Source organism: Callithrix jacchus, chromosome 18 (assembly GCF_049354715.1).
Source record: "Callithrix jacchus isolate 240 chromosome 18, calJac240_pri, whole genome shotgun sequence".
NCBI classification, from domain to species: Eukaryota; Metazoa; Chordata; class Mammalia; order Primates; family Cebidae; genus Callithrix; species Callithrix jacchus.
The window spans coordinates 43,173,188-43,198,800 of NC_133519.1; the positions used below are offsets into that span (position 1 = coordinate 43,173,188).

Genomic DNA, 25,613 nt, shown 5'->3' on the forward strand with positions numbered 1-25,613 from the left:
TTAGAAGCTTACAGAAATTAGTGTCTGTCTGACAGCTGTAGTTTTAGATTGAACTGCTGAAAGTGTTTTTATGTGGTGATAGTTACTGCAGGCAGTGTTATGATGGCAGTTGGATTGCTTACTCAGAATTTATTATTGCTCCTTGGTTTTCCTAGTCTTGAGTAAATTTCTAAAATCTTAACACTTGTATCTTGTAAGCAAGCATTCCTTTAATTAAGGAAGAAATTATTTGCTCATTCACATGTTGGGTAATATAACATAAAAGGAAAAGAAAAATGCTGAAGATTGAGAGAGTTAATTTGATGTGACCTTTATTTTACTCTGTTCATAAGGGACAGTAACTGGAAGAAAAAGACAGATACCTCATTAAAAGAGAGAAGGCATCTTAGTTTTTCTTTGTTTCATAGTGCTTTGGGAAGTGTGTGTCAAGCAAATGAAGAAAAATGCTCTGTGGGAAAATGGATAATCTAAGTAATATAAAAGTAGTTACATTTTCTTTTTTTAAAATTAATGAATTATTATTATTTTTTGAGATGGAGTCTCACTCTTGCCCAGGCTAGAGCGCAATGGCACAATTGTGGCTCACTGCAACCTCCACCTCCCAGGTTCAAGCAATTCTACTACTTCAGCCTCCAGTGAAGTGGTTACATTTTCTGAAATGTATTCCACATTTGTTATAAAATAAATGAAGGAAACAACTTATATGTAGGATAAAGACTTAAGTGTTGTCTGTGGGGAGTTGGTTATATTCATTGGTGGGTTACAGTCTTAACCTTTGATCAGTGTGGTAGACTGAAAAATGTCCCCCAAAAGATATTTACATTCTAGTCTCTGGAACCTGTGAATGTTAATTTACCTGGAAAATGTATCTTTGTACGTGTAATTAAGTTAATGAAGTTGAGATGAGATTGTCCTGGATTATCCAGGTTGGCCTTGAATGTTACCACATATGGCTTTATAAGAGAAGGGGCAGAGGGAGTTCTAGCCACTGAAGAGCATGAGGCAGTGTGACCACAGAGGCAGATTGGAGTGATACTGCCACAAGCCAAGGCATGCTGACATTTGCCCCAACCTGAAAGAGGTAAGGAACAGATTCTTCCCAAGGGCCTCTGGAAGCCAAGTGCAATCCTGCTAATACTTTGATTTTGACCCAATGATAATTGAATTAGGACTTCTTGCCTTCAGAACTGTGAGTGAATAAATTACTGTTGTTTTAAGCCTTCAAATTTGTGGTAATGCTACCGTAGCCATAGAAAACTAATATACCAGTCATTGTTCAAAATGTAAATGAACATTTCTAAATAACTCAGTTTACCTAAACTCGTTTTCCTTTTGGGAAGTATAATTTATAGCTCATTTATATTAAACTATAACTTTATTTCACGTACTCTGGACCAGAACATATTTACGATTAAAACAACTGGTAAACATTTTTAGACTCAGAACTCTTGACATTTCAGTCAAAATACGTTATATTTAAAGTTCCTTTTTTGAGAAAAATGTTTCATGCAATCTGGAAATTACCTCATGGCTGCCTTCTCCCTCATAGCTACTCTGGTAAGAGTACAATTCAGGCTCCTAAAATTTGCAACACAGTGTAAACTCTTTTGCCTGCAAAACTGTTTAATATGAATTCCTCTTTCACCTATACTATTGAAAATATACATTTGGCTGGGCCAGTGACTCATGCCTGTAATCACAGGACTTTGCAAGGCCAAGGCAGGTGGATTGCTTGAACCCAGGAGTTGGAAACCAATCTGGGCAACATAGTGAAACCCCATCTCTACAAAAATGCACACACAAAAAAAACTTTGCTAGGCATGGTGGTGCATGCCTATAGTCTCAGCTACTTGAGAGGCTGAGACTGGAGGGTCATTTGAGCCCGGGAGGTCAAGGCTGTGGTGAGCCATCATTGCCCCTGCACTCCAGCCAGGTTGATAGAGTTAGGACCCTGTCTTAAAAACAGAAAGGAAAATACACATTTGAGGCGATTTCTAAGAGTTGAGCTGTGAGTTCACAGTGATCCAGCATGTGTCAGGGTCTCACTTGAGACTGGTTTATAGGGTCTGACCAAAGAGTAAGCCTTGTGGATTCTGTATACTTTAGCTCTATATTCTTAATCATCAGATAGCAGTATGCCTAGTCTGTAGTGTCTTAATCCCCTCAAAGATTGGGTATGTGTTTGGAGCTAGGGAAGGATAATCCAAGAGACATTTTATAAAGAATTCACGAATTTCTACTGAAATTTAAGCCAGAAATGTCTCTGTTCAGTGAATTTCTTTTTCCCTTAAGCTTCCAGGAACCGAATATTTAGCCACATAACAGATTACTAACAGTTGACCACTAATAAAGAAATCTGCCCTTTCTGGTGAATTTTGTTTATTATAGAATAAGCCTTGAATGAGTAGTCTTGAATCAGCCATTGATTTTCTGTCATACGTGGCACATTAACCAAAGATTTTGGTTTTCTTCTTTTTCTTCTCTAAAATAACTTATTCTTTTTGAAAGAGTATTAATGTAAAATTCTTGATAAGTAAGGGGGTCGCTAAATATTTTTTTCTCTAGTCTTTTACATGTTAGGGGACTAGGCAATAGAAATACTTCTTCGAATTGAAATAATGTAGAAGATGATTTCATCTGTTTTATGACTGTCATTTATGGAATGTACCAGGTACTTCATATGAATATTTCATTCAGTTTTGCCAGTGAACCTAAACAAATTTATCGCTTTGCAAATTTAAAAAAAAAAAACCTTTAGAGGTTGAGAAATTTGCCAGTGAATCCACAGCTAGTGACTGCTGGAGAAGCAAGGATGCAAATCCAAGCTGATCTGGTTCCAAAGATCATTTACTATGCTTTCTGACTGTCTCATTTGTTGTTTTATAACATAAAGAGGTCCCTAAACTATTTCTCTGCCTTTACTCTTGAGGAATTTATAGTTTAATGGATCTGTTTTTCATTGAATGGTCTTGGGAACAAATATGTGGCCCGGTCAGAGGATCTTAGAGTCTTGGGATCTCAAAGAGTTGAATTGTCCTCAGTTTTTTCATATGAACCTTATTCTTTGCTACATCTAACTTCTGCAGACTGCAGTATTTTCATACTCCCCTCAACTAACTTAAGGATTGTAGCTTAGAAGTGGGGTAGAAATGGTATTTTAGGGAACCTCTGCATTACTTCGTTTGCCAAATAATATAAAGTATTTGTGTAAAAACAATTTATGATTATTGGTTAGGTCCTTAGACTAGTCTTCAGAAAATTAACCTGTAATATAATTGAATTAGTATATAAATACAGATTTTTCAATATTTAAAGCACATTGTGTGTGTGTGTGTGTGTGTGCATTTTTTGTTTTACGAGACAGAGTCTCGGGCTTTCGCCAGGCTGGAGTGCAGTGGCACGATCTCAGCCTCTCAGGTTCAAGCGAATCTCCTGCCTCAGCCTCCCAAGTAGTTGGGACTACAGGCATGCGCCACCACACCCAGCTAATTTTTGTATTTTTAGTAGAGATGGGATTTCACCATGTTGGCCAGGATGGTCTCAATCACTTTGACCTTGTGATCCGTCCGTCTTGGCCTCCTAAAGTGCTGGGATTATAGACCTGAGCCACCACACAGCCAAGTATATGTTTTTAATGGAAAAATTTAGAATGAAAATTTTAGTTTCTAGTTGAGGATTTAAAATTTTAGAATTTCTAGTAGACATTCAATTTATGGAGCAGAGTAATTATTACAGCAATGACGGCACCAGTTCCCCTCTGCCCTAGTTCTTTCCCAGGACAATGTGATGAGAGTGGAATATTCATTTGATATTTGAGGAACCAGAAAATACAAATCTGGAAACTTGTACATATGTTGTTCAACCCCGGCTCCTGAGAGAGGGGGTTGCTTCCTAATATAAATCTTAATCCTTGGAGCACAAGGTGGAGGAGGAACCTAGGTTCTTAATCTTTGGAATATAAATCAATGTTTGGGGTGAGGAGGGAGATCAGACTAGTTTCAGAATTTACAACTGCTGGAATGTCTCCATAGTCTGAGGTTTCATATTCCCTGAGATGTAAACACATAGCACTAGAGAGGTGAGTCTCTTACTGTCTACTGTTATATTAAATTTCCAGGTTTGTCCTTTGAAGGATAGATTTCTTTGCTAAGAAATACCTGACCATGCAGAAATGCAGAAAATGCTTCCTCTTCATGTAGAAAATAAACCAACTATTAAATCTTTCTTTTCTCTTACCCCTTCCCATGTTTTGGCTTTTTTTTTTTTTTTTTTTTTTTTTTTTTGGACCAAAGTTCTTTATTTGAAGGAATGGTACAAATGAAGGGATTTAAGTGGGTATTTTGGTACAACTTACAGAAAAGTTAGAATAACCCAACATGCATGCCTTGCCTTGGTTACCAGGGAGGTCACTCCCATTGACTATGGGGAAGTCAGCCTAAGGATTCGCTTGCCATTGTTAACCAAAAAGTGACTAAGGCAGGTCTCTGTGATTAGAGGTTTATTTAACCAAGGTTGAGGATGTACCCTGGAAAAATACAGTCACAGGAGCATCTGTGACCTGTGCTTTTTCCAAAGGGGGTTGGGGAACTTGATTATTTAAAGGGGAAAAAGCAAGCAGGAGGAATAGAGGAGGGAGGGTAGGCAGTGAGGTAAATGGTTATATTCTTATGAGGCTTTGATTAGCCTCCGTAAATCTGTATTTTACATATGAAAAGAGGGAGAAGAGGAAAAAGTCAGTTATGCATTCTTCTCAGAGTAGGCTAAAGGATTACTTCTTGTTTTTATCCTTGTCTTCTACCTGTAAAGATAAACTGCTAAGGCGGGGCGCTGTGACTCACACCTGTAATCCCAGCACTTTGGGAGCTCGAGGCAGGCGGATCATGAGGTCAAGAGATCGAGACTATCCTGGCCAACATGGTGAAACCCCGTCTCTACTAAAAATACAAAAATCAGCTGAGTGTGCTGGCGTGTGCCTGTAGTCCCAGCTACTTGGGAGGCTGAGGCAGGAGAATTGCTTGAACCCGTGAGTTGGAGGTTGCAGTGAGTCGAGATTACGCCACTGCACTCCAGCCTGGCGACAAAGCAAGACTCTGTCTCAAAAAAAAAAAAAAAAAAAAGATAAACTGGTAATTGACACTGTTAGGATGAACTTCAATAGAACTCAGTTTCCTGGCTAGTTTATAGGGAAGATATGTATCCTGAAAGATTTAGATTAAGATGAGGGAAGCCATCTTGGGAGATATGTGGCCCTCTATTGTTGTGGGAACGTGCGGTATGGATGTCTCGGTATGGATGTCTCGGTTGTGAAATTACAGCTATCTGTTTGGCAACAGAAGGAAAGCAGTATTGTCTGACTTAGTTCCTAAGCTTAAATTTCCCTTTTGCATAATGAGTTTAGGAGTCCTGAGATTCTATTTTCCTTCACATTATCACTGTCTTCCAGGATGTACTTGTCAAAGCGTTACTCTGCCATACTAGATTCAGGCTCACCTCCCCCTTAATCTTGGTTAAGTTGAACATGGTTATTCAGTTCTTTGATAGATTTCACCTTCTCATTCAGGTAATGCATCTCAATCATGCCACACAAGTTGAGGTTATTTTGTCAAAGGCCAGTTCATGCATTTTTAGTAGTGACTGATTCATGCTTTTTTCCAAGTATAATGCGTGCTCCATTGTCTTCAACCTGCCCTCCCAATCATTATGGTCTGGTTTCTTGATATCCTAAAGGAATATTAGGCTCCTCTGTTGGTTGTGCAGCTCCATCACTTTCTCATTATGTTCCCTTTCCTCATGACATTGACAAAGCTATATCATTGTGGACAGACTAGTGAGATACGGATAGGTAGACAAAGAGACAAAGGTTGAGATTAATCTGGCAGTTGATGGTCCTGGTGGTAGAGGATGCCATCTGGGAGGCGGCTAAGAAGCAGCTACACTAAACTAGTGGCACAGGCTTTGGGGCTCCTAGAGGGTGCTGTGAGGAGGTAGCAGGGGGTTGACTCAGAGCTGCTGGCTAGAGTGGGGATTCCAAGCACAGTTGAAGCAATAAACCAAAGTGACTACGAAGAATGTCTGGACTCGCATGTGGAGGGTTTTTTTTTTTTTAGGCATGAAAATGTGAAATGTTGAAGTTGCCTAATTTGAACTCCTCTTTTTATTTATTCATCACCATTGATGAATTCTTCAGCAAATATTTGTTGAATGACTACTTTATGCCAGGTATAGCGCATGGTATTGGGAATATTGTGGTAAATAAGAGGTAACTACTCTTAAGAAGCTTAGAGGCTATAAAAGTGCTATGATTAGGAAGAGAACATGAGAGAAAGAATTACAAGGTTAGAATTTCTTTAGAATGCATGAGAGACCTAGCTTTGGGAAAATCTTGGGGGAAGAAATCATTCCTTTCCAAGCAGAAGGACAAGCTGTGAAAGGACTCTAAAATGAGAATGATCTTTGCAAGATGGATAATGAGAAAGATAGCAAGTATGGCTAAATCATAGTGAACAGAACTCAGAATGACATATATTTAGGTGTTATATTTTGTTTTTAATTGCTTAAATAGGATCAAATTATACATTTTGCTCTACAACTTGCTTTTTTTAACTTAATGTGTGTTGTGTACATATATTGAGTTCTATGTCAGTGTTTGTAACTACATAGTTTTCTGTACTATGGATTTTTCCTAATTAGCCATTTTTCTATTGACAGACTTTTATGGGTTTTTTGCTACTACAGAAAAAGGGTTTTAAGGGTTTTTCCTTATGCTTACTCTATCCCTGTACGATAATTTTTGCTGGGTAAATTTCTTTTTGTTTTTAATTCTTAAAGAAAATTTTTGATTTTTTTTTTTCTGGGTAAATTTCTTAAGAGTTATTAACAAGATGGAAACTTAGGAGCCATTTGACAAATATAAGGTTGCTTTGAGAGGTGAGGATTCAGCTAAGACAATAGAGTGAGTGTTATTCTTTTATTCAGCCAAAGAGCAGAGATACTCAGCAATTTTTAGTGAGGTTTCCAGTCTGTTCTTTTAGTGTATTTGTTTCATTGGCATCTGTTTTGCAGATACTGTCTTTTGATTCACAGCAGTTAATTTTATTGAGTTTTTAATAGGATACATAAACGTGATTGTTCTATAATTTAAGGTACCTATGTTTGCTCAAATGCATGTTGTACTGTGGTTCTAAGGGCTGTGTCTACCATTACGTATAAGGAATATCGATAAGATAATTACATCGGCCAGTAAATTTTTATTTTGTGTTGATCAAAGATAATAAAATGAAAATGCATCTACTTCTGTAATCTGTTTCTTCTCACACCACTTCTGACAGTAAATATGTGGTTTGTTTCTACACTAACAATTCTCCAACTCTTTAGTCACCAACTGGGTGTCCAACAATGATTTGGTTCAGTGATTACACTACTCAGAGTGCCAGACACCACACATTAAGGAGTCAGTCCCACAGGAGACTGCCTCCACTTCAGATGCCATTCAGAAGCCCATGCCTCATGCATTTCTGACTAATCGGCTTTAAGCTGAGGATTTCCACAATCCCCTTCTCAGGTTTGATAATTTGCTAGAATGATTCACAGAACTCAGGAAAGCATTTTACGTACATTTGTCAGTGTATTATAAAGGGCATTATAAAAGATATAGCATATTAAGAGATACAGAGAGTGAGGTCCATCAGGGTTCCAAGCATAGGAGCTTTGAGTTAGAATGTGTCACCCTTCTGGCATGCTGACCTTCCACGAATTCCATCATTTAGGAATTTAATGGAGATTCTATTACATGGGCATGATTGGTTGACTCACTGGCTATTGATAATTAACTGGATCTCCAACCTCTTTTCCCTCCTTAGAGGTAGGGGTAGGATGGGGCTGAACATTCTAACCCTCTAATCACAATGGTTGGTTCTCCTGGAAACAAGTCCCTGTCCTGAATCTATCTAGGGGCCTACTTAGAGTAACCATATTAGCATAAACTAAGGTGTGGTTGAAAGGGGCTTACTATGAATAAGAAAAGTGGCTCCTCTTACCCTTTGACTCAGGGATTCCAAAGGTTTTAGGTGATCTATGTCAGGAACCGAGGACTAAGACCAAATACAAGGGGAAAAAAGACCAAATACAGTCTGTCTTCCTGTATCAGTGGTTTCAACCAACCATAGATTGAAAATATTAAGGGGAAAAAATGGCATGGTTGCACCTGCACCAGTAGAGATTTTTTTTCTCATGTCATTATTCTCTAAATAATACCATATAATAACTATTTACATAGCTTTTGCATTGTATTGAGTGTTCTAAGTAATCTAGAGATGATCTAGAGTACACAGGAGGGTTTTTGTAGGTTATATGCAAATGCTGTACCTTTTATATTAGGGACTTGAGTATCCATGGATTTTGGTATCTGTGAGGGTCAGAGGGTGTCCTGGAACCAGTCCCCCTTGGATACTGAGGGACGATTATATATATTTTTTATTGTATATTTCTTACAGCATGTCCATAGAGATTCTGTAATTGCGCCATATAGCTTGAGTCAGCCATTTCCATTTCAAGAAATACATTCCTTATGCTAATACTGTAATTATGCCTTAACTGCCAAATTGTCCCCAGAACTTTGCCAGTAGTGTGACAATTCCTGTTTCTGCACACACTTTTAAACACTATTGTTCTCGCATTGCTATGACTCCCTGAGACTGAGTAATTTGTAGAGAAAAGAGGTATAATTGGCTCAAGGTCCTGCAGGCTGTACAGGAAGCATGGCTGGGGAGGCCTCAGGAAACTTACATTCATGGCGGAAGGTGAAGGGGGAGCAGTCAGGTCCTACATGTCTGGAGCAGGCAGAAGCTGGGGGGATATTGGATACTTTTACACAATCAGATTTGACAAGAACTCACTATCACAAGAATAGCAAGGGGGAAAATCCACTCCCATGATCCAGTCACCTCCCACCAGACCCCTGCTCAACACTGGGGATCATAATTTGACATGAGATTTGGTAAAGACTACAAATTCAAACCATATCAACTAGATATTAGTCATCTTAATTATTGTCAATATCACAGACAAAAAACAGCCTATATAGAACACCTTGTTTTGATTTGCAATTTACTGATTATTAGTGAAGTTTAGCACAGTTTAATTTTTTTGGTTATATATTCTGTTAATTATTTTGCTTATATCGAGTTGTCTTTTAAATTGATTTGAATTAGTGCTCAGTATATTTTTTTTTTGAGACAGAGTTTCGCTCTTGTTACCCAGGCTGGAGTGCAATGGTGCGATCTCGGCTCACCGCAACCTCCGCCTCCTGGGTTCAGGCAATTCTGCCTCAGCCTCCCGAGTAGCTGGGATTACAGGCACGCGCCACCATGCCCAGCTAATTTTTTGTATTTTTAGTAGAGACGGGGTTTCACCATGTTGACCAACATGGTCTCGATCTCTTGACCTCGTGATCCACCCACCTCGGCCTCTCAAAGTGCTGGGATTACAGGCTTGAGCCACCGCGCCCAGCCAATGCTCAGTATATATTATGGATATTGGCCTTTGTTAATTTACATATGTTGCAAATATTTTCTTCCCAGCTATTGCTTATCATTTAAATTTGATCATGGTGTCTTTCATTGATTTTTGTATGCGAGATTTAAAAAAAAATTGTGAGGTAGAATATGAACCTTTAGTCTTCTGGGTATTGTATGTTGCTTTTATCTTTTGTGTTTTTTTTTTTTTTTTAAATGTTAATCCTTCTAGAATTTTAAAATTCATTTATTTGTTTAGGTATCTGATTTATTTGAAAAGGGTTTAAAAAATTGTTGTCATCTCTCTTATTTTAAAATACCCTCAATTCACATCTTTTTTTGAACCATATGTTCTGTTACATTGATCTGTTTGACTTTTTCTTGAGATTGTAGTGTTGCTTTCTATTAAGCTTTAATATTTGGCTTAAGGTAAACTCTCCTTTCTCCTGTTTCTCTTTAAAAATACTCTGGGCGTTTTTGTGCATCCCCAGGTAAAACTTAGAATCATTTTGTCTGCTGGTATTTTGATTGGGATTGCATTGCATTAGATTTATATGCATATGTATATGTTAATCCAGTTCAGATCCTCTTTAATGTACTTCAGTTAAGTTGTAGAGTTTTGTCTTTTCAATATTTTGTGAAATTGTTTTAAGGATTTTATAAGCTTTTGTTGCTATGGTGAATGGGATCTTTTACATTTATTTTTGAATGGTTATTCCTTGTTCATAGGAAAATTGTATCCTTTTTTGACATTTTTTCTCTTCAGTCCACCATGTTACTGCTTTTTAACATTGATTGTTTTGGGACTTCTAGTGGATTTTCATGAGGTTAAGAATTTTCCATTTATTTCTAACTTACTAAGACTTTTTTACTAGAAATAGTTTATTTATTGGTACAGAGTTGAAGATAACATTCTCTAAGTTTGTTTTTTCCATCTCATATCTGTACATAATGTGTGGTTTTTTAATTGTTAGAAATTAACTTTTTTTGCTAGAAATTTAGCTATATTAATTGGGTGTACCTAACAACTAAATTATACTTTGATGAGAAAATCTGTTTTGTTTTGTGTTTTTTTTTATTAGCTGTTGTCATCTGATTTCAGCTTTTATAGTGATTATTTTCCATTTTACTGTGTTTAGGTTCATTTTCTAATTTTTAATGCTTGATTCATTTTTTTCATTCATTATGGTTTCATTGTTTTAAAATTACAGGTTATTAATATTTCTAATGATATTTCTCTCACTACATAGACCATACATTGTGATAAGGTAGTATTTTCATTTTATTTATTTATAAAGGATATGTAGGGGGCCAGGTGTGGTGGCTTAGGCCTATAATCCCAGCACTTTGGGAGGCTAAGGTGGGTGGATCACCTGAGGTCTGGAGTTTGAGACCAGCCTGGCCAACATGTGAAATCCTGTCTCTACTAAAAATACAGAAATCAGCTGGATGTGGTGGCATGTACCTGTAGTCCCAGCTACTTGGGGGGCTGAGACTGGAGAATCACTTGAACCCAGGAGGCGGAGGTTGCAGTGAGCTGAAATCTCAGCACTGCACTCTAGGCTGGGTGACACTTAGTGATCTTTCATATGAATATGAAGGTGGCAGGGCACCTAGGCTTACTCCTGTAATCCCAGTACTTTGAGAGGCCAAGGTGGATGGATCATCTGAGGTCAGGAGTTTGAGACCAGCCTTGCCAACATGGTGAAACCCCATCTCTACTAAAATACAAACATTTGGCCGAGGTGGGTGGATCATCTGAGGTCAGGAGTTCTAGACCAGCCTGGCCAACATGATGAAACCCTGTCTCTACTAAAATACAAAAATCAGCCAGACATGGTGGCATGCACCTGTAATCAGTCCCAGCTACTTGAGAGGCTGAGGCAGGAGAATCACTTGAACCTGGGAGGCGGAGGTTGCAGTGAGCTGAGATGATGCCACTGCACTCCAGTCTGGGCCACAGAGCCAGATTCCGTCGCAAAAAAATAAAAATAAAAAGAATATGAAGGTGTAGAATGTCATTGTGAATGCCAGGTATTATGGTCCCTAAAAGATAATTCTGAATATCTTATTGATATATTTCCTTTGATTATTGAAGCTGCCAGCTTTCATAATATATGACTATATTTTTTTTTCAGATTAATTTTGTTTCTGCCTATGCAGCTAAAGTTATTCAGACTAATGATTTTCATTTATATATTTTCTCCACAAATTTGAGCACCTACTTTTTATAGAAACATTTCTGGGGTTTCCGATATGTCTTTTATTGGGAAGTATAATTAATGAGCTGTAACTGGAAATTGGGCCTGTGAAACAACATTTATGGGAGGCTACTGTTCCAGACTAGCCTGTTGCACTAGACTCCACCAGACCAGAACAAACCAGAATGGAATCACTTGTGCTAAGTGCCTTATAATCAAATTTGGAAATGGGCCAGTTTTCTAAAACATAGGCGATACAGTCAGCCTTAGTCTTTATTACAAGGAAATCTCCTCTGTTTTAACCTTATAATAAGAGGAAAGCATCTTTGAAACAGTCTGCCTTTTTGTTATTTCTGCTTTCTTCAGCCTTTTTCTGCTTTTAAAGCCAACCTCCCCTCTTCTCATTGGAACCGTCATTTTCTAAAGTGAGATGTTGTCCAATTCCAGGAACTCAAAAGCCAATTGTTTCTTTATATTTGTTATAATTTTATATTTTGATAGGCCCTGGGTAGACCTAGATCTTATCTGTTGTGTGACAGGGATCTTTAGGCTGTTGTGATCTAGGGAGCACATTCTTGTCACTGGAAAAAATCCTTAAGATCATTTTGTCTGGCACCTCAGTTGTCTTCTTCGCTGGCTTCTACTCTACTCTTCAGTTTTTCAGACTGTATCTTGGCCATCCATTCATGTTCTTTTCATATTTCTCTACTCTGTATATATGTTAGTATCTATACATAGGTGACTCTTATTGTTCATTGAAATCACTTTTCATTCAGATCTGAAAAACAAAAGCTAAATGTATTACATATTATTGGCTTGGGCAAGGGGGAACCAAAGGCAGAAATGTAGCTTCTCACCAAACAAAAGAAGAGGAAAGATTATATATGATTTTGGGGCAGGGTAAATTTAAATTAAATGAAGATGTATATCGATCTAAAGCCAAGATGCACTAATTCTGAAGAGCTTATCTGTTCAGTGACATGTTCATAAGAATTGAGATAATGATTTTGACAATCTGCAAGATTTTGCCCTATTTTTGGTCTTAGGATCCACTTGCTGTATTATGGTAAGATAGCATCCATGTGATAGCATTTTAGACAGTAGATACCAGAGAACATATTATTGTAATGCAGACTTAACAGAAAGGTAAGGAAGGACTAGGATATTCTGCAAAGTCATGAAAATTCTAGTTTTTCCAAATGGTACCAGGAAATTCTGGAAGTACAGCTAACTTGTCAATCACTCCTAAGTCTGATTTGCCACAAGAATACAGATATCCAAATCAGGTATAATTTGGTTATGTGCCAGAGACCTAGTATCTCTAGAAATATAATAGTTCAGTGGAATATTTTATTTGATAGTTTTTATTAATTTTCTAGGGTAGCTTTCAGGAGACAGAAGGAATGTTCTGCTTATAGTTGGTCCTAGGGTAACAGTTGCAGGTTGGAACATGGGTTAGCATTTGAAATTCTTAGAAATTCCTCCTATGGATTTTTAGAAATTCCTCCTGAGTAGTTTCGGTTCTCTGAAAGACTTACTGTGTTGTAGTAGGATATATGGTAGAAATAATGGCACACGTGTTAGGTTGGTGCAAAAGTAATTGCAGTTTTGGACTATGAAATCATCATAACTAGGCTCACACACATCTTTATTAATCAAAATAGGAACCATTACAATCAACATATTTTTGCCCGCGAGAAATAAGTTTGTTTATTCCTGTAGTGTAAAAATCCATGCTTTGGGATTCGATAACTATAGGAAAATGTTTTCTGCATCCTGCTAGTTGTGGAAGTGTTTCCCTGCCAAAAGGTGTTGAGATGCTTGAAGAAGTGGTAGTGGATTGGTCAGAGGTCTGATGAATATGACGGATGAGGCAACTCTAGCCTCACCAAACAGTAACCATTACCTTTTTTTTGGTGCAAGTTTGCTTTTGGGAAGTGCTTTGGAGCTTCTTAGTCCAACCACTGAGTTGGTCATCACCAGTTGCCTAATAAAAATCCACTTTCATTGCACCTCCCAATCCAGTGGAGAAATGGTTCATTGTTCTTGCTTAGAATAATAGAAGACGACACTGAAAAACGATGATATTTTAAATTTTCGCTCAGCTCATGAGGCACCCAGTAGCCGAGCCTTTTCACCTTTCCAGTTTGCTTAAAATGCCACGACCGTAGATTGGTTGAGGTTGAGTTCTTTGGTAACTTCTAATGTAGTTGTAAGAGGATCAGCTTCTAAGATTAGGCTCAATTGGTCGTTATCAACTTCCTGTGGTTCGTCACTATGCTCCTCATCTTCAAGGTTCTCATCTTCAAGGTGCTCTTCTCTTTTGTAGATGTTCTTGAACCACCACTGCCCTGTATATTTGTTAGCGGATCCTGGGTCAAATGCATTGTTGATGTTGTGAGTTGTCTCCACTGCTTTACAACCCATTTAGAACTTGAATAAGAAAATCACTTGAATTTGTTTTTTGTCTAAGATCATTTCCATAGTCCAAAATAAGCATAAACGGCAAGTAATAAGTCATTTAGCAAAAATCATAAGGTGAGCCATTGAAATGATGTATAACATAACCACATTTATTTAAGAAGGTGTTCCAGTATCACATGGTGAATTTCAGCAGTGCAAAAACCACAATTACTTTTGCACTAACCTATCTACAGAGAAGCTGGCCATCTATATTTATACATGATTCACCTCAAATTCAACAGCTAGAGTAATCTTCAAAGCAGCATCATTGGATATGTTCTGGCCATTGTTTTTGCCCCCTGCTTCTTTTTTTGCTAATATTTTTTTGCTTGTTTGCTCTTATTTTTCTGCTTGTTTTATCTACTAGTATCAACAGGTCTTTAATCCTTAGAGGATAAAATATCTTTTGATTTTTTTTTTTAATTATTTTGAAAGCTAGGTTTATTTGAAGGGTTGTATGTTTGTTTTAGTTTGCATTTTGTCAGTTTTCTAAGGCTCTTCCAATGTTTTCAGCCATATGTTGGAGTGTATCTAAATTTGTTATTTTCCATTTTAATTTTCTTTTAGAAGTCCTGTATTTTATGTTTTAGCCTATTAACAAGAAGACAGGGCAGGATTTTTATTATATTAGCTTTGGGTCTGTTCCACAATATAAAGTCTTGATGGCAGTTTTCTCAGGTCTCCTTCCTTCCACTCTTACTTTCTCTCTTCCTCTCTCTCCCCTCCGCTCCCACACAGGGTCTCTCCTGCAGTCTTGAACTACTCCTGGGTTCTAGCAGTCCTCCTTCCTTAGCCTCTTGTCTAGCTGGGACTACAGGCCAACTCTTTTTTTTTTTTTTTTTCTCACTCCAGCCCTATTATTAGGCTTTTTTTTTTTTTTTTTTTGAGACAGTCTCGCTTTGTCGCCAGGCGCCAGGCTGGAGTGCAGTGGCACAATCTTGGCTCACTGCAATCTCTGCCTCCTGAGTTCAAGAAATTCTCCTGCCTCAGCCTCCCAAGTAGCTGGGACTGCAGGCACACACCACCACACCCAGCTAATTTTTCTATTTTTTAGTGGGGGGGGAGGTGGTTTCATCATATTGGCCAGAATGGTTTCGATCTCTTGACCTTGTGATCTGCCCACCTTGGCCTCCCAAAGTGCTGGGATTACAGGCAGGAGGCACCGTCCCCAGCCAGGCATCTTTTTTTTTTTAGACACGCACTCAGTCTTTTGCCCAGGCTGGAGTGCAGAGGCATGATCTTAGTTCACTACATCTGCAGCTTCCTGAGTAGTTGGGACTACAGGTGTGTGCCACCACTCCTGGCTAACATTTTGTATTTTTTGTAGAGGTGGGATTTTGCTGTGTTGCCCAGGCTGGTCTTAAACTCTGGGACTCTGATGATCTACCTGTCTCGGCCTCCCAAAGGGCTGGGATTACAGGTGTGAGCCACTGTGCCTGGCCCACATTTTTTTTTTTTTTTTTTGTCGTTTCCTTAAAAAAGAAATTTTTTTTTAAAGAGACAGGGGCTACTCTGTTGTCTAGGGTGAGTGCAGTGGCACATACCTCACTGAAACCAAACTCCTGGGCTCAAGCCATCTTCCAGCCTTAGCCTCCCAAGTACCTAGGACTACAGGCACACACCACCACACCCAGCTAATTAAAAAAATTTTTGTGTGTGGAGATGGAATCTTGTTATACTGCCCAAGCTGATCTTGAATGTCTGGCCTCAAGCAGTCCGGTGAGCCACCATACACACCTAGTCTTTATGTCTTCTGGCTCTCTGTTGGCTTTAACTGTTAGCTCAACCTTAATTCAGTTTTTGTTGGCTTACCACAGGAAGCAACATTGTAGCAATTTTAAATGAGTATTAGGTCATCGGTTGTTTTTGGGGGAGAAGACCTTAGGAAAGGATAGTTCATTTAGGATTTTGGGGCAAGGGAATAGAGAAGAACAGAAGGAATATGTGCTGATGGTGATGCTAAAGCATGATAATGTCAGCTGCATAAGGAGGGCAAGTTTCAGATTGTTTGAGAGGTCCTTCCCCGCCCCCCCACCACCTCCGACTTTTGCAAGAGAATCTTCTTGGGATGCTATTTTCAAGTCCATTTTATTTTGAGACCTTGGCATGTAGGTAACAAAAGGCCATTGTATATTTGGTACTGTTTCTCCCTTCCTTTCTAGAGCTTCTCTTAGCTGTATTATCTTGATGTGCCCGAAATTCTCCGTAATAGCTGAGGTAACTAGAAATCATCCTTGGAGAAATTATGCCATCTAGCCTACTAAGCACAGTAATTTAGGATTATAGTAAGAATGCATGTAGCAGGAATTCTACCAGGAAAAGCTTGCAGCTTCACTTTGATTGACAAGAAGGGGTCGCCAGAGCAGATGTCTAATAATGTTTATAAAATGGTGGCTATGTCCTGTGATTCAGTAATCAGACTCCCTGATTACCAGTCTGTTAACCTTTAGCTCCAGAGTACAGGAATCAGGGACATGTTGTGTCTTCAGGGAGGTGTGGGAATTTTTTTTGCCCACACTATCTACTGGACCACTCTACCTTAGTTGTCCATGAGTAACTGGAACTCAGTGTGTGTAGCAAGTGTACTGCTCTTCTAACCCATACTTTTCTTTCTGTGTTCTCTCTCAGTAAAAACTGGTTGTTTTCTCTGAGCCATATTTGACCCTTCTTTCTTATACATCACTTAGTGGTCTAATTCTCTCTTCCATGTTTAACTGCGTTAGTTCAGATAGTTAATATCATACAGGTTTTTAACAACTTTCTCTCACTGATCTTATTTTTGCTTTCTAGTCTTCTACCTTCTATACTACTCAAGTTTTTGTGATCTATTTGCTCATGTTACTCTCCTGTTTAAACTTTTAATATCTTCCAATCACAAGCATGCCCATACTGCTGCTGTAATTTGCCTAGAACCCGCTTTCTTTTGTATTTCCAGTCCACTGTAAGTAGTCTCTTTCTATTATATTAATTTTTTTCTTTAAGCTTGGATTGATAGTCTTTCTTTTTAAGGTTCATTTTATCTCTGCTAAAGCGTCCTTCACTTCTCAAATTCCCCTATCTATCGCTATAAAATTTCATATTTTTTTTCCTATATTTCTGTTTAGACTTTGTCTTATTGATTGTAGATTAGCTGTTTCCTTCTAGACAAGGGTTCTGGGGCAGTTGTGCTTGACGAGTCATAGGTATTTACTAAAAATTAGGATGACTGGGGTCACTTTATTTTTCTGTGCCCCAGAGGAGTGAGTTTTTTAAATCTACAAACTTTCCCACGTTTATACTAGATGTCCTTCTACTCAAAGACAAGCGGAGAAGTTGGTCTTATGCTGTTCAGTTCATTTATATCAGGAGAGGAGGCAGTATTAATCAGGGTGGTGAGAAGACTTTGAAATGGTGTCAGATGGGGAATAGGAGGAACTATGATATTTAGCCAAAAGGAAAGAAAAATCAGGTGGAATATGATACCACTTTTTAAATATTTGAAAGTCTTTTGTAGAAAAGTTTTCAGACATCATTATTATTATTAGTTTGTCTTCAGAGGGCAGCTATAGGATGAATAGGTAGCAGTTTAGGTTTCTACATTAAGAAAGCTTTCTGAACATGAGGTGTAGGGATTTTTTTCGTGAGTAAGCTGTGAAAGAGACAGAATGACTAGTGGTTTAAAGGGCTATAAAGCAGATTTTTTTTATCTTGGACAACGTTGGACTAGATAGCTATGCTGAAGAATCTGAAATTTTCCTGATTTTGTTCTAAGTTCCATGACCATGAATTTCATAAAAATATTTATTGTTTTGGGTGAAAACAATCTGCTGTACATTTCAGTAGTAATTAAGCCCTTTGATATGTTAAACACTTCCTGTATGCCAGCTCTTGGGCATTTGGAAGTCAGTAGTAGCCTTTTACTGTCAAGTAGTTCATATTTATAAGTGTAAAGATTCCTGAGTTTTTCTTCTTTTTAATTTTTGAGAACCAGTGAATAATTTGTTTTTAATTAAGATTAACAATTCCTAAAAATCAGTTTTGAGATTTACTTCCTGTCTTAATTCATTCAGCCTGATAAAACAAAATACTTTAGGCTGGGTAATTTATAAGCAATAGAAATATATTAGAGTTCTGGAGACTGGGAATTCCAAGATCATGGCACCAGCAGATGCAGGGTCTGGTGAGGGCCTGTTCCTTATAGATGCTTCTCTGTGTCCAAACATACTCAAAAAGCCAAAAGATTCCCTTGGCACTAATTTCATTCATGAAAGTGGAGCCCTTATAATTACCCCCCAAAGTCCCCACCTCTTAATACTATTGCATTGAGGTTAGATTTCAACATAGGAATTTTGGTGGAACACATACATTCATACCATAGCACTTCCCTTTCAAACACTAAAATTGTTTTTGTCTCTTATTTCTAGCAATGTCTCAGGCTGTGCAGACAAACGGAACTCAACCATTAAGCAAAACATGGGAGCTCAGTTTATATGAATTACAACGAACACCTCAGGTAATGACTTAAGATGATTGCTAAGGGGCATATGAGGCATGTAAACTGGGATAAATTTTTAGAACATGAAAACGTAAATAGAAATACAGTAATAATACCTTTTGTGCAAGCATTCCTGACTTCTGTATGTTGGCTAACACTTTGTTCACTGATTCAACAAATAATTTGAATATTCTATATAAGCTCTTGTGGTAGGTACTGGGTGAACAGTGGTGAATAAAACAGAGGTAGCACCAACCATGGACTTTACAGACATTGGAAAAAATAAGTATCTATTCACATGTGAGAAGCTATCTATCTAAAATTCACATGTGAGAAGTTATAGAAAGTTGGGCGAGTCCTCCTTACTCTAATAAGTACTGATAAGGTTCCAAGGAAGACTGTTTTGAGATGATGGCAAAGACTAGGGGAGGAGCAGGTTTGAAGGCAATAACCATGCCTAATACTGGACTAATTTTGAGATTCCTATGCAACAGGCAGGCAGAGATGCTAACTAGAGATAATTTTTATATTAGTCTGAACTAAATGTAAAATTTTAGGGATTGACAGCACATTTTAAGCAATAGGAATGGATAAAATCATCCAGAGAGATGAGCAGAGGACCTATAACTTCATCCAGAGCTGCTTCAACATTTAGAAATTAGGTAATGGGGGGAGAACGATCCAAGATGGCTGATCGCTAACATCCCGGGATTGCAGCTCTCAGGGAAGGCACGGAGAACTAGAGGACGCCACACTTTCAGACAAATTCTGGTCGCTCACGGAGCAGAAGATCCCCCAGTGGAGGAAACACACGGGTGGCCAGCGCGACTCTCGTGGCCGGCACAGTGGTTCCGCCGGCACCTCGGCGCGGCAGCTCTCTGAGCAGAGTAAACAGGTTTGGAGGACCCGCACAGGTCCCCAGCAGGACACCAGAGCCCGGCGCAGCGGCTGCGACGGCACCTCGGCGCGGCAGCGCTCGGCGCAGAGTAAACGGGACGGGTTCCCCTTCTGACCGAGGTTTGGAGTCCTGGGAAGGCAGAGTTGCCTACTACGGACACAAGAAGGAAGCCAGAGAGGAGAATCCTGGGCAGAAAAGCACCATCAGTTTTAACGCCGCTGCTCTGGCCCTGGGAACTAACAACCTGGACATCCACTCAAGAGACCTAATCTGAAAGTTGGTAATTTCAAAGACGACAGGAGGATAAATTTACAATGACGGGAAGAAACCAGCATAAAAAAGCTGAGAATACTCAAAGTCAGAAGCCTCTCCCTCTAAAGATGATCACAGTTCCACATCAACAATGGAACAAGGCTTGATGGAGAACGAGCGCCTCCTGATGACAGAATCACTCTTCAAGGAATGGATAATAACAAACTTCGGTGAGTTAAAAGAACATGTTGTAGCCCAACGTAAAGAAACTAGGAACTTTGAAAAAAGGTTTGATGAAATCCTATTGAGAATAGACAACTTAGAGAGGAGTATGAGTGAAATAATGGAACTGAAGAATACAATACAGGAACTCCGAGAAGTATGCACAGGTTTAAACACTCGAATTGTTCAAGCAGAAAAAGGGATATCAGAGGTCAAAGTCCAACTGAATGAAATAAAACGTGAAGAAAAGATTAGAGAAAAAAGGATAAAAAGGAATGAGCAAAGTCTCCAAGAAATGTGGGACTATGTGAAAAGACCAAATTTACGTTTGATAGGTGTACCTGAATGCGACGGAGAGAATGAATCCAAGCTGGAAAATACCCTTCAGGATATTATTCAGGAAAATTTTCCTAAACTAGCAAAGCAGGTCCACATTCAACCCCAGGTAATACAGAGAACACCACAAAGGTATTCCTCAAGAACAACAACCCCAAGGCACATAATCGTTAGATTCACCAGGGTTGAAACGAAGGAGAAAATACTAAGGGCAGCCAGAGAGAAAGGTCAGGTTACCCACAAAGGCAAGCCTATCAGACTTACAGCAGATCTCTCAGCAGAAACTCTACAAGCCAGAAGAGAGTGGGGGCCAATATTCAACATCCTCAAAGAACAGAACCTTCAGCCCAGAATTTCATATCCAGCCAAACTAAGCTTCACAACTGAAGGCAAAATAAAATCTTTTATGAACAAGCAAGAACTCAGAGATTTTATTACCACCAGGCCTGCTTTACAAGAGCTTCTGAAAGAAGCATTACACACAGAAAGAAACAACCAGTATTAGCCTTTCTAAAAATACACCAAAAAGTAAAGAGCACCAACATAAAGAAGAATTTACATCAACGAATGGATAAAACAGCCAGTCAACATCAAATGGCATGTTACATCCAGACCTGTTTCACATGCAAGGATACACAAAGACTCAAAACAAAGGGATGGAGAAAGTTTTACCAACCAAATGGAGAGCAAAAATAAATAATAAATAAATAAATAAAAAGCAGGAGTTGCAATTCTCGTATCGGATAAAATAGATTTTAAAGCAACAAAGATATAGTGGTAAAAGGATCAGTGCAACAACAAGAGCTAACGATCCTAACACCCAGATACATAGAGACTTAGACACAATGAGACAGAAAATTAATAAGAATATCAAGGACTCGAACTGAGATCCGGAACAAGTAAACTTAATAAATATTTATAGAGCTCTCCACTTCAAATACACAAAATATACATTCTTGTCAATACCACATCACATCTACCCATAAGCTTAAATGAAACATTGATTGGCCATTATTAATACCCAATTTTTTTCAAAATAAAGCAATATTTCCATTTACTCTCCCTCTTTCTCTTCCTCTTTCTTCCTCTCCTTTACTTATTTTTTTTTTTCTTTCCTTCTCTCAAAAAAAAAGAAATCAACTTGTAAACCTCTAGATCCAGGTCGGCAATGTCTCTCTCATTGCTTGAATTCCTTCCTTCCCTTCCCTCCCTCCCTCCCTCCCTGCTTCCTCCCTTCCTTCCTTCCTTCCTTCATCCCTTCCTTCCTCCCTACCGTCCTTCTTCCCTCCCTTCCTGCCTTCCTCCCTCCCCCCCAAAAAAAAAAAAAAAGAAATTAGGTAATGGACAAGGAGCTAGTGAAGGAGACTGAGAGGAACATCCAGAGAAAAGGAAGGAAAAACAGGAGATTGGGAGAGAGGGGGATTTAAAAGCTAAGGGAAGTATTTGAAGGATGATATAGTTAATGTGTTTAACACTAGTGACAGGCTGAATAAGCTGAAGATTAGAAAGGTGTAAATACCACTTGACAATACAGTTGGCCCTCCACATACATGGGTTCTGCATCTGTAGATTCAAGCAACCATAATCGAAAAAATTCAGGAACAAAAAATTTTCACAAAGTCCCAAAAACCAAAACTTGAATTCTTTGTGTGCCAAGTATGTTGAATCCATGCAGATAAGGTGCTGTATGGGCATTGTATTACAAGTAATTTAGAGATGATTTAAAGCAGTAGTCCCAGGGACCAGTTTCATGGATGTCAATTTTTCCATGGATCAGAGTGGGTGAGTGGGAGATGGTTTCAGGATGAAACTGTACCACCTCAAATCATCAGTCATTAGATTCTAATAAGGAGCACACAACCTGGCACCCTTGCATGTGCGGTTCTCAGTAGGGTTCACATTCTTAGGAGAATCTAATACCACCACTGATCTGACAGGAGGCAGAGCTTAAGCGGTCATGCTTACTCACCAGCTACTCACCTCCTACTGTGCGGTCTGGTTCCTACCAGGCCAGTACCTGTCTACGGCCTGATGGTTGGGGACCCCTGATTTAAAGTACATGGGAGAATTTGCCTAATTTATATGCAAATATCATGCCATTTTTTATAAGAGATTTGAGCATCCAAGGATTTTGATGTATGTGGAAGTTCCTGGAGCTAATCCCCCCATGGATGCCAAGGGTCGACTGTATGTATTTGGTGACCTTGACAAGAGCAAATTAACCTGAGTAGATTGTACAGGTTGAGGGCTGAATGGAATCATGATGCATTCTCATCATTGGTTCACATGATGAATATAGTATATATATGATAATTATATATATATGGTCTAGTAAGGGGAGGGTAGAAGTGAGAAAAGATGAATAGGCAGTTCTTCAGAGAAATTTGGGTATGCAATGTGAAATTAAGTTTTCAATTTTGTTTACAAGGTGGAGATAGAGGCTGGGTGTGGTGGCTCATGCCTGTAATCCCAGCACTTTGGGAGGCCAAGGCGGGTGGCTCACCTGAGGTCAAGAGTTGATGACCAGCCTGGCTGACATGGTGAAACTCCATCTCTTCTAAAAATACAAAAAATTAGCCTGATGTGGTAGTGAGTGCCTGTAATCCCAGCTACTCAGGAGGCTGAGGCAGGAGAATCGCTTGAACACGTGAGGCGGAGGTTGCAGTGAACTAAGATCGCGCCATTGTACTGCAGCTTGGGCAACCAGAGCAAAACTCCGTCTCAAAACAAGAGAAAGATGGAGATAGAGTGCCCATCTTCCCTCTCCCCTTGCATAGCTCTAGGGTGCATCATTCATGTTTTACTGTGCGCAGCCTAAGTTGAGATTCCAATCTCTTAGGCTGATTCAGTGGAGAAGGAGAGATTGCTGAAGCCTGAGAGCAAACAGAATAATAAAAAGAAGCATGTCTTTGAGAAGGTACAAAGGAATATAGCTTTGATAGGAAGAGGTATATAGTTTCTCCTTTTAACAAGAAAGAAGATGATGTATAGATTTGGTAGAGAGGAAATGAAGGAACTCTCTTTTAATGAAATATCTCGATAAATTGAGGTAAGGTAGTTTATTGAAAGTGCAGATGGAAAAAGGTCAGCAGATAAAGGAAAAGGTGTAAAATAGTGTATAGAAAGGAAAATAAACCAGTTGCTGAGCAGTATTGAACACCCATATGAGGCTTGTAAAATGTTTAGTTCTACCAAGGTGGTTTTCCCTTTTTCTTTTCTCCCACAGTGCTACACATCTGCACAGGTACAGCCCTGGAGGAGAACGTAGAGGGTTGAATTTATCTGGGGTTGGGATTTTGTTCGATGTGTTCTAAAGGAGAGGAGAGCACACTTGATTACTCTCTGGGTCATCAGTATACTCTGAGTGATAGTTTCCTAAATCAAAAGTTTGTCTAAGTGTTAAATGAAGAGAAAAAAAAGAAATATTTATTTATATTTATATATATTCATATTTATGTAATTTATTTATATAGAGAGGCTGAAATCTAACAAGCATATTTTATTAATAGTTGAGCCCTTTATGAACAACAGCTATAGTTTCTATGTTTTTCTTTTTGGAGTAATCCATCTCTGACCATATAAAGAAAGCACAAGTATGATGAACTGCCAGTGGAAACAGAAAGCACTGGAGCCTATTGAAAGCTGCTTATTTAAACCTGCATCTTGCTTTACAATTCTCACCATGCTAGAACTCTCCTCAATCTATAGGAGTTGATATTGGTAGCATTAGAGCTGAGCAATCTCTATTCTCACTGCCAGCTTGTGTGGAGGATGGGTAATGTTGATGAAGCAAGTAGGATTCACTAATCACTCTGCAGCAGGGGAAGATATGTCCTGAAATTTTACACTGGAACTCCAGTTGCATTTGGAGACAAACATTTTTAGGCATGACAATTAGATACAGCAATACGTTTTATACTTCGGTTATATTCTGGTTTAAATCAGCTTCTGGAGAGAAGCTAACCGCTTTGTATAAAATTGGTCTGTGGAAAAGAATTTTGGGGGTTCAACAATATTTGAAAATGAAAATTCTATTAAGCTATTTATAAACTAGAGAATATTGGAATCTTATTTTAATGGGCAGCATGAAACAATTTATTGTGAAAATGGTGTCACTTTTGAAGATGGATATATTCTGAGGGTTATTTTAGCAGTTTCTCCTTTTACAGGTAAGAAAGCAATGTTAAATAATGGTTTAGACTCAGTTAATATGACTAGAATTAGATCAAATCTGAGATACACAGTTCTAAATTCAGTGCTTTTTTATTATACCAGGCTAATTACCCACTAGTTATCTTTTAAATACCTTAATATCTTATTTTTAGCATTTTAAAGTTAAGAGCATTTATATAATGTAGTGATGGTGGGGGCTGAGGGGAGCTGTAGGCAGTTATAGCCAAAACAAAATTAGCTGTGAGTTGACAATGGTTGTGGCTGGCTGATGAGTACGTATAATGTTCATTTTTTTTTTTTTTTTTTTACCATTTCCAGTACTTTTATACGTTTGAACTTGTCCATAATAAAAAAAATGAAGTGGCTTTTAATTTTGAAGTAATTCTCTTACAGGAGGCAATAACAGATGGCTTAGAAATTGTGGTTTCACCTCGAAGTCTACACAGTGAATTAATGTGCCCAATTTGTTTGGATATGCTGAAGAACACCATGACTACAAAGGAGTGTTTGCATCGTTTTTGTGCAGACTGTATCATCACAGCCCTTAGAAGTGGGTATGTTGAAAAGACTTACTACACTAGGTACTTAAATTGTACCATGGGAGTGCTTTCCGGGGTTTGAGAAACACATTTTCTTTTTTTCTTCCTCCTTTGTTGTTGTTGCTGTTGTTGTTGAGATGGTGTTTCGCTCTTCTTGCCCAAGCTTGAGTGCCATAGCGCGATCTTGGCTCACTGCAACCTCCACCTCCTGGGTTCAAGCCATTATCCTGCCTCAGCCTCCTGAGTAGCTGGGATTACAGGCATCTGCCACCATGCCTGGCTATTTTGTTTTATTTTTTTGTTTTTTTAGTAGAGACAGGATTTTACCATGTTGGCCAGGCTGGTCTCGAACTCCTGACCTCAGGTGATCCAGCCACTTCAGCCTCCTAAAGTGCTAGATTACAGACTTGAGCCCACTGCATCTGGCTGAGAAATATATTTTCTTTTCTTTTTTTGAGATGGAATCTTGTTCTGTTGCCCAGGCTGGAGTGCAGTGGTGCAATCTTGGCTCACTGCAACCTCTGCCTCCCAAGTTCAAGCAAT

At 38.7% G+C, this 25,613-nt stretch overlaps 1 protein-coding gene across 6 annotated transcripts in view; it reads left to right on the top strand.

The window, feature by feature from the left end:
- Positions 1–25,613, top strand: part of RNF2 (ring finger protein 2) — a 51,215-nt gene that overhangs the window by 14,847 nt on the left and 10,755 nt on the right. For all 6 annotated transcript variants that reach the window (XM_054247809.2, XM_078355130.1, XM_008984832.5 and 3 more), the window contains 2 exons: positions 18,580–18,668; positions 24,925–25,085. In XM_054247809.2, the coding sequence (XP_054103784.1) occupies positions 18,580–18,668; positions 24,925–25,085 (250 nt within the window). The remainder of the gene's footprint in view (positions 1–18,579; positions 18,669–24,924; positions 25,086–25,613) is intronic.